The sequence below is a fragment of the Papaver somniferum genome, chromosome 2 (assembly GCF_003573695.1).
Source record: "Papaver somniferum cultivar HN1 chromosome 2, ASM357369v1, whole genome shotgun sequence".
In the NCBI taxonomy this organism is placed as follows: domain Eukaryota; kingdom Viridiplantae; phylum Streptophyta; class Magnoliopsida; order Ranunculales; family Papaveraceae; genus Papaver; species Papaver somniferum.
Window position 1 is genome coordinate 170,958,403 of NC_039359.1, and position 14,977 is coordinate 170,973,379.

A 14,977-nucleotide genomic window follows, 5' to 3' on the forward strand; every position below is an offset into this window, starting at 1 on the left:
ATAGCATCCTCACAATTGTGCCCAATCTTATGAAAGGCGAGGAAGCACATGAAACAAAGTACATGATCTCTCGATCATTATGTGACTGTTTAACATCTTCAAAGAGATTTTTATCTTATTTACTCATATCTTCTATATCAATAATTGATCCTTTGAAATTATGAGTTTATGGTGTTGATGTCTATAGGTCATATGTGTAGGAAGTTTTTAAAGTATTCAAATGAGCCAAAAATCACGCAATTCGGGAACCGTATGCAAAATTTATGCTCAAAATAGTATTTTGTATGGACCCGTAGCTGGGACCGATCCTAAGGATCTCTAAAAGGAGAGATCCCCAACCTAAGGATCAGTCTCGAGATCGTTCAGTCCATACGAAGGAGTGTAAAATTGTATTACTCATAACTTCTTCGTCTTCTCATTTTCTACAAGATTGGGGTAATTAAAATACTTAGTTATATGTTGAATTTTTCTGGTGTGGTGCACTTGATATCGTGAGATAGACCGTAGTGTTTTAAAACCATATATTGTCTCACTTTCTTATGTTTAGTGACTTTTGAGTATAACCAATCTTCGGATATCCTTGTAATAGCTATATCAAAAACATAAGAAAGTTGTGATGGTATAGCTCATATGTAAGTTACCTATAATAGTACTTGTTTATTTTCTATAAACTAAATATTTAGTATACATACGAGTGCTTTCGGTTATGAGATTAACATTAATTTCTTATTAACTTTAATGTTTCAGTCTCATATTGGTTATCTCTTATAATTTTGTGACTTTTCAATTTAGTGGATTTCATATCTAACCTATAAGGTTGCTTTGTCAGATAATCATAAGTAGATAATATTGTGTAATTCATGTGTGAAGTCACAATTATGTCATGATCGATTTATGTTTCATAAGTTGTGCATTTAATATAACATGAGTTTCATTTTTAGGTTTTTACTTTGTGCCAGGTAGTAGCTAAGACATTGTCCACCTTTACCCGGTAAAGGTTGTCTCTTTGTTATTCTTTTGTTTTGTAGGGAATAACAAAACAATGTGGGGGGTGGGGGGTGTATATTAAACCGGTAAACGATATATCTTTATGGGTTGTGTATAGACGACAAATATAGCATCTACCTGAGAACTGATAGATGAAAAGTAATACATCTGAGGCGTGAAATAAAACTCAGGGTCAGATGTCCATAACTCAATCATATGTCTAAAGATCAAGCCACGGGTTGCCAAATCAAACAAAGAACGAAGATAGACACAGAATACCCGAGTCAAGATGCGAAGCTTGGAAGAATTTTGATGTTGTCAGCCGAGTGGAGACCTGGAAATCTAGATGTTATTAACCAAGAGTTGTCTCAGGTCCGAACAAGTACAAGGAGGGAGAAAGTTATTGGCTCCCGACCACCACGTGCTTAGTCATTTAATTTACATGTAATCCCCATGTTCATACAATGTATAAACGTACCGACAAAATCATTTCATTAATAGAAATCAAACTTCAAATATTTCTCTCTTCTCTCTGATTAGTTTCTAACCACCTTAATGTAGAACCGACTTAGAAGATAATCAGAAAACCTAACTTGAGATCACGGATATTGATCCAGAGATAAAAAATTATAGTGATTATAGTGATTTAGTTTTCAAATCAAGGACTACGATCGTAAATATGTGAAGGTGTGCTTCTCGATAGAGTTAATGCATCTTCAGTTTGTGGTTGTGGAGACTGAGAGAAGAATTACTTTTGATAATCTATTTCCTGATAATTAAATAGATCGATTCTGATCTTAGTCTTACTTATCGAAGTAAGGTAACGATTATTTTTTATTAATCGTTTTCCCGAAAAGAAACTAGTTACCCAAGGGAATTTTTTGATGGGGCCATTTTTTAATGGGATCATAAGGGACTAATGATATGTTGACATATGTCTTTCCAATTAATTAACTCTAACAAATTCTGTTTTTAGAAATATAAAAGAAATGTATTTTTGGAAAAAAAAAACTGGTTATCTTAATTGGTTATATTTTATGTTTTATATTTTTGAAAACAAATTTTTTTAAAAAAATTAATAGGAAAGACACGTGTTCGACCTACCATTTGACCCCATGCCCCCTCAAAAAATACCACCGCCAAAAATTCAATCCCAAAATCATAAGAGTGAGAGAACCAATCACTTAATTTCCATAATCTAAAAAGATCCTTATGTAAATCAGAAATAACCAGCATAGGAAAGACACGTGTTTCCGTCGCGCGTGTTTCTGTCATACGCGCGTTTGGTAATTAATAGGAAAGACACGTGTTTTCGTCGCGCGTGTTTCTGTCGGACGCGCGTTTGGTAATTAATAGGAAAGACACGTGTTTCCGTCGCTCGTCTGACGCGGATACAGCGCCAATACTAATGTGTTGGTGTTTTACCGTGTGAGGATAATGTCCAACGGTACAAAGACGTTAAAACAAGAAAATTCTATAAACCCAAGGAATTTCAATTGAATTACCAAACACATAAAGGATTTGGGATTATAAGTTCCTGGAAACGGTGAATTCTACGAACAAATCCACCATTACCGTTTTTCTTTTTTTAGTTTTGATACGGATAATACGGGATTCGAACATCTAACCTATAACTTGGGAGTTCGATCCGTGGCCAACAGGGGTATTCCATTGGAAGTCACTAACTTTTACTCGGCCAGCACGCTATTGATAAAGCCCAACTGAATTAGACGATAGTAATTAATTTCTAAATTCTATTCTATTGAGCCATGCATGCATGCATGATACCTAGCTACCTTGTCGGTCCACGCTCTGTTTCTGCAAAAGATAATACTGACTGAATCTTCATTTTCTTCCGAAATATATGAGTGCTTCCTATGGAAGTACTGAAACTACCGATAAGATCAAAACAAATTAAGCAACTTATAGCACAGAAAGTTTCTAAATTCCGCAACCTACTGGAGGTAGCATGTTGTCACATGTCTCTGTACCCTAAATTTGACTCGCTTAGAAAGTTAGATCATTCTGATCTCATTACTACATGTACCTATCGCAGAGAGAGAGAGAGAGAGAGAGAGAGATCGTTCGTTTTCAGCTGACACCTAAATAATTAACCATCTGATCCAGGTTTCTCTGCTTTTATCAAATCATCAGACAGAAGTTATAATCTGGTCTGAGAAAGACTTACCAAAAAGACTAAATATTCACACGATCAACAGAATATATTCTATACGAAAATAAGATTATCATGAATAATAATTTTATTAATAACCACAACAGCCATATCATGTCTCATGCATTATAGATGATGATATCTATATCGGTCTCTTATATATTAATCATTACTATTAAACCATTAATACGTACATTTCTCAAATGCAAATTCCGATTATATTGTCACAGTCGTCTCCAGAAGCTGATGCTGATGAACTCAATAAGAACTCCTTCAACTTGTTAATTTCATTATTTTCTTTCCGCGATAAAAGCAATGCTATATCCGAGTTATATTGATCATCTCCCAGAGCAACACCAAGATTAGGGCGCGTTCCGCTATCATGTGATCTGTTTTTGTTGTCTCCATGACTCAATTGAGAAGCAACAAACTTATCAAGGGCTCTCCAATCTGTCACTTTCTGCTCAGTACTGCCATGCTTCATCTTGTTGTTGTTCTTGTCGTCGCTGTTGTACCCTCTTATCCTTGTTGTATCCTCTTCATGATCTTCATCGATAACAATAATAGCTACCGGCTCTGTAGGGCATCGTGATGACAGTAAGCTTGTTAAAGGATGCTTCTTTACGACTGGCATAGAAGGACTCTCTAGTTGGGGAATTAGCTCCAGAAAATTACTATCTAAATTCAAATTAACTTCATGAATCTCTTGCTTGCAAATGTAATTCTGTTGCTTCGTGATACAACCAACCGAATCAAGGATAGAGCTGAATCCACTTGACTCATGATCATAGGGGCGACTGGATGACTCCCAACGTCGATCCGTATGGTTTCTAGTTTGGCAGTTGGTTGTTGTTCTTTTCTTGAATGCTCGACAAACGACCCATCCTTCTTCCTGCAATAAATTACAATGATTAGTAGGATGAGATTTTGGTTCGTTTCCATGCACTGAGAAACTAAAGTGAAAGAAGAAGATCTAAAACCGTATATTAATTAGCTTTACCCATTTGGGAACCACATATGTTTCTTAGACTGAGAGTATACTCGTTGACAAGTAAAATACCTAAAACGATCAAAGCCGAGTGGTGAAGTAAAATTAAAAGAACAAAGTGAATTATGGTATATTTCCTGAAAGAACAATTAGATTAGTTTTGGAAACAAAAGAAAAAAGTACTTGTGTTTCACAAAGGTTGAGTACTCAGCTAAGAAATGTCTTCATCAGCAACTTGACAAAAGCTTTTGAAGAAGTATCATCAAACCGACAAGATATAAAGGCTGTTTGTGGCTCTTTACATGTTTCGGAAACTATGAAAAAAGTTCGAAAAGATTATGTGCCTGTTTATGATCACTCTAGTACGTACGTAAACATGATATCTTCTTATCGGAGAGAGAGAGAAAGTGGGAGAAGATGATAACAAGAAAATGGTGGAAACTTAGTATGAATTAATTCATATTAAATAATGAAAGTATTAAGACTATGAATTAGCTTGCCTGTGGTGCTCCATTCTCATCGGATTCTAGACGGTATTCATGTATGATCCAGTCACTCTTCTGTCCATTAGGTGCCCTTCCTTTATAGAAGACGAGGGTCTTCCTCATACCAATTAGCTTGATCTTATCATACACTGCTTTGTCTCGACCAGTTGCCTTCCAAAACCCGGCCATTGTTGCTCTATTCGTTCTTGTTCCCGTTGGATACTTCTTATCTTTGTGACTGAAAAAATACCACTCCTTTTGTTCTTCGTACCCGATCCTGCATCGTTCTGTTCAAATTTTATAGGATTCAACAGTCCGTTAAGCAAACCAAAATTTACATAAAAAATTATATAACAAGACCAGCGTAAATAGGATTACTTGACCCGTGAACCAACGCAAAATCTATCTTGAATTGATGTGAAGGAGGAAATTAGTAAGTAAATTAAGGTTTAACCTTGCTAATCAAAGCCGGTTTAATATTAGGGTTGATTTCATGGTGCAACTTTGAATCTTAGAGAGAGAATGAAGGTACATGCGTATAGCTAGCTAGACAGATCTTTTGTTTATCTAATAGGGAGCATATAATCTGACTTATAATCGCTTGGTGCGCACACATGATATATGCCGGCCTGGATATTTTCTAGAGATAGCATATAGCCAGCTATCTCTGACTGCAGCCATAGAAGAGAGATCTAGAAAACACCTGCTAATTGAACTTCACTTCATAGTTAATTAGGTGGAGATGTTATTATATGTGAACCAAACACAAGTAGAAAACGAATTCGATAACTTAAAACCAAAAACAGCAATAGAGGTGGTACAAGCTAGTATATATGTACCTTGAAGATCCCATGGTTCGATACGATAAAGATCAATATCACGAATAACATCAAGATCGATCTTCTGTGATGCTACCTTCTTTTTCAGATAGTAACCTACTAGCTCTTCGTCCGTTGGATGAAATCTAAAACCCGGCGGTACTAAGGACTCCATTAATTACGTCCACCAGAATTCAGGTTTGCATCAAATTCACCACCACAAACTCCACTCTTTATGTCATCATCTTTAAATCATACGAAGGAAACAAGAGAGACTTAAAGAAAAAAGTTTAGAAAGAACAAAGTGAATTATGGTAGGTTTTTTTTTTTTTTTTTTTGAGTGAATTAGAGAGAGAGAGAGAGAGAGATATGAGTATAGCTATGGACACCCTACAAATAAAATGGAGACAAGTGTTATGAAATTCAATGATCAAATGCATATAACCGACACTAACTCACTCTCACTAACTAAGTACTCATTTACAGAAACCCCGTTTTTTATCTACACAGAAAAATAAGCGCGTGTTGTGAACAAACAAAGTTTTTTCTTCATCTAATGATTCTAGCAAGTTAAAGAAACAAGAAAAAAGAATTAGAATTATGTATAAGAAAGATAAAAAGAACAAAATTATGAACTGGTTGGGGGTTGTTACTCTGACCTAGTCTCCAGTCGCTGTAATAATTTGCTAAGTTCCAAAGACTAGTTTTACAGTGGCAGTAGTAGACACTACCTATGTGCTTGCACCCAGTGCTTATTAACTTGAGTTCTTTCTTTTGTTAGATTATTTTTTTATTCAGTGTTGAAATTCTAACCAGGGCTCGTATTTCGGTAGGGGTTGAATGAAGAAAGATACAAGTGGTGGTAGTGGTAAAGAAAGCAGAGAAATAACCCACAATGATGTTGTCTAGTGAGACTGAAGGGTTGAAATCATTCATCTAGAAACACATTAACACATTATATATAGACTAATAAATTCAGAAAGTGGGTTATATAGCCAAAAAGGTATGATTCATGGGTCAAATGGACAGGTAAGCTTTCCGTCTTGGTCAAATGGCCAAAAGAATCTTTTAGTTGAAATGGACACAACTACCCTGCCACGTCCACCAAAACCTTAACACGTTCTCCTTCTCTCTTCAACAAAACCATCAACGCCTTCATCTTCATCTTCTCTCAAACCAGATGAGAACCAAATTCCTCCACCGTCTACCATCCCACCGGAACCACCATCAACAACATAATCTTCTTCCACCTCCGTTATCAACGCCATTAATCCCATCTCCACTACCAGAAACACCAATACCACCATCGACAGACATCAAGTTTCTCCACCACCAACATCGACACCACCACCACCATCTTTACTACCAGAAAACACCAACACCGTCGACAACATTGTGTTTATCCAACACCGTCATCGACGCCGCCACCACCACCACCGTCCATAAAGAAATTTCTGATGCCCTAGTTCAAATTTCTCAAATTCACAATTTGAGAATTGAAATATCCAAAAAAGGATTTTGTGTTAATTGAAATATATGCTCAAATTGGTAAGCTTCAGACCCTAATTGTCTTTTATTACATTGAAAATAGTTTAGTTCATCGTGTTTATATGTTTATCTTGATTGGTATTGGAAATGGGTTCATCATGTACTCAATTGGGGAGAATACGATTTCGTCTAGCTTTAAACTGGGATGAACTTGGTTTCACCCTATCTTAATTGATTGAATTTGGTTAGATGAAAGTGGTTAGATCTAGATTTAAGCTCTGTAAAATCTAGTTTGAAGTTGATTGAATTTGGTTTGGATGAAACCGGTTTCATCCTGTTTTGGGTTGAACTGAAATTTTGTTGAAATTGTTTTGGTTTGGATGAAACTGGTTTCATCCTGTTTTGGGTTGAACTGAAATTGTTTTCATCCAAGTTTAAACAAGGATGAAACTGGTTTCACATACGTTTACCCTATGTAAAAACTAGTTTGAGATTAACTGAATTTTGTTTGGATGAAACTGATTTCATCTTGTTTTGGGTTGAGCTGAAATTGTTTTCATCTAAGTTTAAACAAGGATGAAACTAGTTTCATCATGTGTATTCATTGAAAGAAGCCTTTTTACATCCTATATTTTTCATCTAAGTTTAAACAAGGATGAAACTAGTTTCATCATGTGTATTCATTGAAAGAAACCTTTTTACATCCTATATTATTACACGTTGAAATCAGTTTCATCATGTATTATATAAACTTAAAGTTGTGGTTTTGTTATAAGTTCTAACAGTGCTCATTTCAGGTGCACAAAGACCACCAAACAAACCATTTTCGCTTATATTATAGATTGTTGCAGGAAGCAATAGCAAGCGGAGTGCTGAATTAAGAGCCAAGAATAGGCATGAAGTGAACGTGGATGGTGAATAAAGTAGAAGCAGTATGCATGATGTGAACGTGGCTAGCAAAAGTTGGAGAAAAAGGAAAATAAATGAAGTTTATAACGTATGCAATTGCTGGAAGTTGAATGATAACTAAAATCGTTGATGTCATTAGGTTGTTTAGCAAATAGGTCTCTACAAAAGCCTACTGATGTAGTTTAAACTTAACTTTGTTGCTTGTAAAACTTTCTTTGCATTGATTTATAAATCAAGATTCATCTACGGATGCATGAATCTTAATTGCAAGTCAATTAAACTAGCATATACTTCCAGTTGTAAATAATTTAAAATGATCTTTTCTCAGAATATGCAGGTATTTTTTTTCCAGAATATGCATGATGAAAATGGTTGCATCTTGGCAAAAAAAAATAATTTGAGAGTATGTGCAGGATGGGTATTTTTTTTTCTTCAGAATATGCAGGATGGTTTAATCTGTGTTGTTCCTGAACTCATTCAAGTTTTAGCATAAAAAAATGAAGAGTATCTGCAATTGAACATGAGTCAGTAAAATGCATAACCATAGAAAGAACTTGAAAATTCAAAGCATTTGCAAGAAATTTATGAATAGAGTTAATGTTATTATTCAGTTGAATACATAAAGAAAAACTGATCCATATGCCGCTTACAACTTCAGTACAACTTTTCAATAATAACAACATTACAAACATATTTTTATTTCACGTTCAATCATCACCTGCACCTCAACCTATCTGCTCCATCAAGCACAAACATCTACATTCCAACTAATTCAAACTGAACTCATTTAACATAGAAAACCCCAGTTTCGTCTTAACCATTAAACCACTTCTCCCTTAACATATTTGCATAACTACCAACTGCAATTTCTACTCTGACTATCTCATCACTTCTCCTCCCCGAACTGGCCACAAAACCAGTTACATTGCCTACTATCGGACAACACCAACTCATCTACAATGTCCTGAGTTACCTGCAACTTACAAGCACACACATAATCCATTCATTCAGACTGCACTACTAGAACAACCAAAAGCCAACACAACTCAGGGTCAGATTCAATCACTTTCATGCTTCAACCAATTCTTGCAATTCTGCATCTTCATACTCGGACCAAAACCAAATCTGAATGCAACCTATTCTCTTAATCTTTCTCAGCATCAGATCCCCTCGCTCTCATCTCCATGATCGCTGCATCAGAGTACAACTTCATTACAAGCTCATGGAATTTCAGCTGCATACCATCTTCTTTACTAGCCATTTGCTCAGCTTAACTGTAACTTCATCTCAGCCAGGCCATTTGAAGCACTATCAACACTAACATCATATCTTCCTTTTCTTGGCACCAACATACCAACCATGCATTCTTCGTAACTCATCTCAGCTACAACAATATCAATCAGCAACAACACTTCTACCTTATCCATTTCCATGCTAACCACCATACTCAGTTTTTAATCTAATGTAGTCGACTAATATTGCAGTAGGCATGCTCTTCGCTAAGGTAATCCAAGAATTTAGAAACTAGTTTGCATCTGGTTAAATGTATAGTCACACAAAGAATTTGGAAATTGGGAGCCATCTACAACATACATAAACAACAAAAATATGAAACTGGATGTCATTCAGTGGAAATTGGGAGCCATCTACTACATGTACAACGTTTGATCAGTTAAATACAAAAACAGAACAAACACACAAAACATTGATGAGTAAATACAAGATAAACCTGAAATCAATTGAAACATGAAAAACTAACTCAATTCTTACCCAAAAATCAATCAATTGAAAATAACATCAAAACTAAATCTACAAATGATTCAAATAAAAACAAGCTGAAAAACATAAAAATCAAATTATTAATAACCCTAAAAAATCATAAAAATCAGATTATTAGTAACCCTAGAAAATCACCAACAAAACCCAAAATTACAAAAAATAAATTCAATATTACTGAATCGAAGAGTAAAACACAGGTTTATGTGAATTCCTCTTATAATTAAACAAAAACAAAGCCAAAATCGGATTTATAAATCATAACCAGTTAAATAACTTGATGAATTTGAAATTGAAAACTTACCGTTCGAAGATATGAAAAGATTTTGATAGAAGAAATAACTTAAACGTTGATTTCACAGCAGTTCATCACCATGATTGAGTTCTCAGATCTGGAAGAGAATTTTTGTCTATGTCGTATATCGTTTCTGTCGATATAAAGAGAAGGAAATACTTTTGTGCAATATCGTTTCTAAGTAATGCGTATTTTAGTAAAAAATACTTTCTTTATTCACTTGTTTCTGGGTGAAATATCCAAATTGACTAATTGAACGGTATATTTTTGATTTTTGGCTATATAAACAGTATAAAAAACTAGAAATCTATTTCACCCGGAAATTATTTGTTTTGGTCTTTTTGACCAATTTTATGTAATAAATTAGTTGGTATACTGTAATAGTCAACTTAATTAAGAACCCCTTCTAATTAAAAACACATTAGCCGATTTTACTTTTGATGAATATATGTCTTCAAGGAATTTCTCCAACAAAAAAGATCAATGAAGAACAAAAGTTCCGTGACTGTATGCAAAAATATCCCGTTCCACCATTTATGGGCGCACAATGATTTGAAATTGGGAAAAGTAAAGAAGGGAATGGAAAGAGGCTTCATGAATGTTAACATTACAATAATATTGATGAGATATATGCATGCCTTAGGTTTATTGTATATAATAGTACATTCTTTTGATTGTTAAAAAAACATTAGGTGATCAAATTATGGCATGCATACTCTTTTCTCTTGTTTTCTTATGGAAATTTTGGATGAAATATCGTGTCATCGATATAATGCAGTTACATTCTGACGCGTCGGGGTTAAACTGATAATTCGAAATTATGTAGTTAATTATGAACTAAAACTCATCATAGAGATGGATTATTCAGCTTATATACATGAATAGCTAAATCAAAAGCTCAGTAGCTCAATTAATTGTTGACGCGTTGCGGTAGTAGTTAAGAACGATCCATCAACTTCAAAAGGATGGTTGTTACTGTGGAAGTATAAAATTCATTATATCGAGATAGATGGGAGTAAAACTCATTATATCGAAGGCGCAACTGTATTTAGTGCTCATTGGTTTAGGTTAGAACCCTAGACATCTAATGTGTATCAAAGCTCGGTCTCTACGTCGTGAGTGGTTATACAGTATACAATCCAAGTGTTATAGATGTGCCCATATACATAAATGAGAGTGTTGAGATTAATGCTTCCACTGCGGCCACAACTCTAACCTTCGTACTCTTGATACTCCCACTATGCTCAAGTAGCGCCACTATAATTTTACAGATGAAAAAAACCGCGTCCTCTTTATAGTATTTTGAGTCCGAAGCCCAAACATCCAGTAAAACCAAAATTAACTTGGGTTCTTAATATCATCAACCAAAACTAACTTAAACAAGTCTCCTAATAGGATACCAAATTAGTTGGGAGTGTACCAAAATTCATATAAGACAAAAAAATCGTTGTTTTTGGTTTGGTATATTCTTAAGCATTTGGTACACCAATTATCAATCTTGAACTTTAAGTCCTCAACATTATCTACTTGTGAAAAGAACTGATCGAAACGTGAATAAGATTGAAAAACACAAAAAAGAGGAGAGAGAGAGATAGAGCAGGCGGGGTCTAGATAGATGAAATAGGCTTTCGAGGGAGAGGTGGGCATTAGCACTGTAAGTTTAGTAGTAGTAGAAGGTGGAGACGTCACCGAAAATTAGCACGCGTTTCTTGTAAGTTGCAAGGGACAAGGTTATGATTCGTATACATTACATAGAGAAAGAAAAGAGAGAGAAAGAAGACTAGAATGGTTTGCTTTTGTGTTTTTATTGGGCAGCTGCAGGGATGGGTTCTGACCATCTTGTTTTTGTGTCTTGGAAATCCATGGCACACATCTGACCAAGACTGCTCATATCAGTTTTGATGATCTTGACAGAGAGATGAAGAAAAAAAATGCATGTGTTATTTTGAATTGAGACTTTGAGAGTGACATAAACTGTACTTCCAAAATACTCCACCCTTTGCTTAACGGACTTTGGAATGTTTCAAAACCAAAAAACAAAGAAAAAAAAAAAAAAAAACTAAGAGAAAAACATGATGAAAACTTGGAACCGATTAACAAACCGACTCATATGAGCACATCGATTAAAATTATCTAATTCGGTTTGACCCAATTTATCTCTTTTGATTAGGCTGCGTTGATAGTGGTGAATAACAACCTTATCTTGTCTATTTTACTTGATTAGATGATAGTTGGATGCTCACAAATTGAATGCAAGATGAAAGAAACTAACGACGGTCATACACAAGCCAAGTACGACTACGTAGGTTAAGTTGATTTCCGTCAAGGCTTTCTTTACTTGGTCGTCATGTATTCTGATCAAACAAGTACGTACCCTATAGCACTGCATTTGGTTACTTGGTCCTCTCCGTGGTCCAGTTCTAACCCTACCTATAGAGTAAAGAGAGAAAAAACCTGACATCAATCCTCTTACAGTTTTAACTGTCTGGCTCAATCTTCATAAAATCTAGTTAGACTAATCGTTGGACTTGAAGATACAGCAGTATTGCTTTAGTTTTATGTTCGTGATTGGTTTGTACATCTCTATTTAACAGTATTGCTTAAGTTTTATGTACGTGATTGGCTTGTACATCTATTTATTGCTTCGTTTCATTCCGAGCTTCACAATTTCACATGATAGGAGTCTGCTTACGTCTGATAGCTACGCCCTCATAAATTAAGAATCCTATTATTGGGGCTGCAACCCAATAGGATTTGGGGGCTTTATAGGATTTGGATAGCCAGAAAATGGACAAGGGAACCCTCACATGACTCAAAAGTCGGATTTGTCCTTTCTTAATAAAACTAATTAAAATCAAAACCTAATTCCAGTTCAAAATATTTTGTCAAATCAATTTACTCTACTTTTTCTTTCTTTTTCTCAAAAACACTCTCCAAAACCTAAACCTATCTCCTTCTCTTCTCCATTGATTTTCCAAACAACTCAAGTTGATTCGATTCTACTCAAGTTGATTCGATTCTATTCAAGTTGATTCTCAAGATGGCAACAAGATCTAGACTGACAAGATCAGGCCGGTTGAACCATGATTATGAAATATGGCAAGTTATTGATGTTCCATTTAATGGAGATGTGGTGAATGAATCTATTCAAACACCAACAATTCCCACACGAATGGCTCCTACTAGGTAAGAACCAAAAAGCTCGCAGTTATTTTAGTGTTAGATTGGAAAAATAGGTTAGATTGATGAATTTAGGATTCCGAAAATAGGTTTTCTGAGACGATCACGGCTAGGATATCATATCGTCCTAGCCGTAATGTCGTGCTCACGGTTGGGACATTAAGAACTCCCAGGCGTACATGAGCACGCGATTGGGAGAATTCGAGATCCCCATCGTGAGTTTTCCTATACGGATGGGACTTTCCCAACCGTAAGTTGTTCTATGTCTGCAGAAGTTATTTTAGTGATGAGTGTTTCGGCTGGAAATTTCCCAATCGAAACCGTTTTTAATGTTACCTAGCTGGCAATTGGCTTACGTTTAGATAGTCTCATATTTCCTAGCCGATTTGTTGTGTTACGGATGGGTCGCGTGTTGTTTCCTAACAGTTAACCTATAAGTGTAGGTGAATTGCTTCTATATTCTTATATGTTTTTCACCATTTATAGGAAACAAGAAAGTGAAAGGAAGAAAGGACCATAAGAACAACCGATGTGTGATACTACTACGATGATAGTACGTATGTTAACTATATCATTATTAATTTTGTATGCGTTTCTCAAATTATGTACAACTATTGATTGAAGGATGTGAATTTGATATGAAAATAGGTCGGGCGAGCTAAGTGGATGGCACGGGGCTTGACCCGTAACATTGAGGAGGTTTTATATTTATATTGCGATCAACAAAAAACAATGCTTCTGAGGCTTCAGGAGTTACATAATCTTACGAAGGATGATCTCTATAGCTATGACGAGGATGATTGGATGAGTGAGACGATTACAACGTGCTTGCAGCTTGGTTATCATATTGTCTATGTTGGTTTACCCATGCACTAACGAACTTTTCTTTATGGGGATTTAAAAATTCATTCTTCAATACACTATAACATCCGGGTAGGTAGCCCATTTTTCCAATACAAAATGCTCCCTGTTGATACATGAAAAATAATTTTCCTTAAAGGGAAAGGCCACACACAAAACATGGGGACTTGGGGACTAAGGCCCAAGTCCACCAAGGAAGTATCCATAAGATGGAAGGGACAATGAAGGAATTAAAAAGAAAGACGAAGGTTATATTAGAGAAGGGATGGCATTAAAAGTAATTAAGAAGGTTTAGGACACATGGCAAGATGTCATAAAAAGAAGGGGCTTTTGGAAAGTCTATATAAGAAAGGACAAGGTACAATGGAAAGACAACTCTCTCTCATACTATTCTAAGAAAAGTGAGGTCATCTTGGTGCACTAGGACGGGTAGGACCAAACGAGAATTCCGGTATTAACATTTGGAGACCACACCCGGAGGCTCGTTCCTAGTTCATCATGATGCAGCCGAGTGGTACCAACCCGAACGTGACCGGCGGTCAGTTGAATAACCCGCCTCCTAACCTAGAAGGGGAGCAGATAGGGATAGTAGCATACCCAATCACGCAAACGAGAAGACCTGAAGCGACGCAATAGAAGGATAAGCAACTAGAGGGAGGAAGCACGTCACTCGCGCAACCCACCTTGAAAGAAATGCAGAAAAAGTTGGAGGAGCACATTCGCAGGGAGAAAAAGTTGAGAAGATTGCTGAAAGAGGCCAACAATGAGCAAAACATCAAGGAAGCCTTAGAGAACGGGGAGAACAAAGGAGAGGATCACGGCATGATGACACAGGAGGCAATGGCCAAGTTTTTCGAAATGAACTACAAAGTGGTAAAACAGAATAATTACAACTTCATGGCGAGCCCGTACACCTCTGAAGTCGTGTATTATTAATATCCAGAGGATTATACTTCACCAAAATTCAAAGTGTATGATGGACAAGGGAATGTGCGAGAGCATCTTAGCCGGTTTATT

General features: G+C 35.9%; 1 protein-coding gene across 1 annotated transcript; it reads right to left on the reverse strand.

Moving 5' to 3' along the window:
• Positions 1–3,230: 3,230 nt before the first annotated feature.
• On the reverse strand, positions 3,231–5,771 carry LOC113349777 (NAC domain-containing protein 37-like). Its single transcript, XM_026593804.1, has 3 exons — positions 5,473–5,771; positions 4,649–4,920; positions 3,231–4,052 (listed from the first exon to the last, which is right to left on the reverse strand). The coding sequence occupies exons 1-3, from the start codon at positions 5,624–5,626 to the stop codon at positions 3,360–3,362; spliced, it is 1,119 nt and encodes a 372-aa protein (XP_026449589.1). The 5' UTR covers positions 5,627–5,771; the 3' UTR covers positions 3,231–3,359.
• Between the last annotated feature and the right edge of the window lie 9,206 nt (positions 5,772–14,977).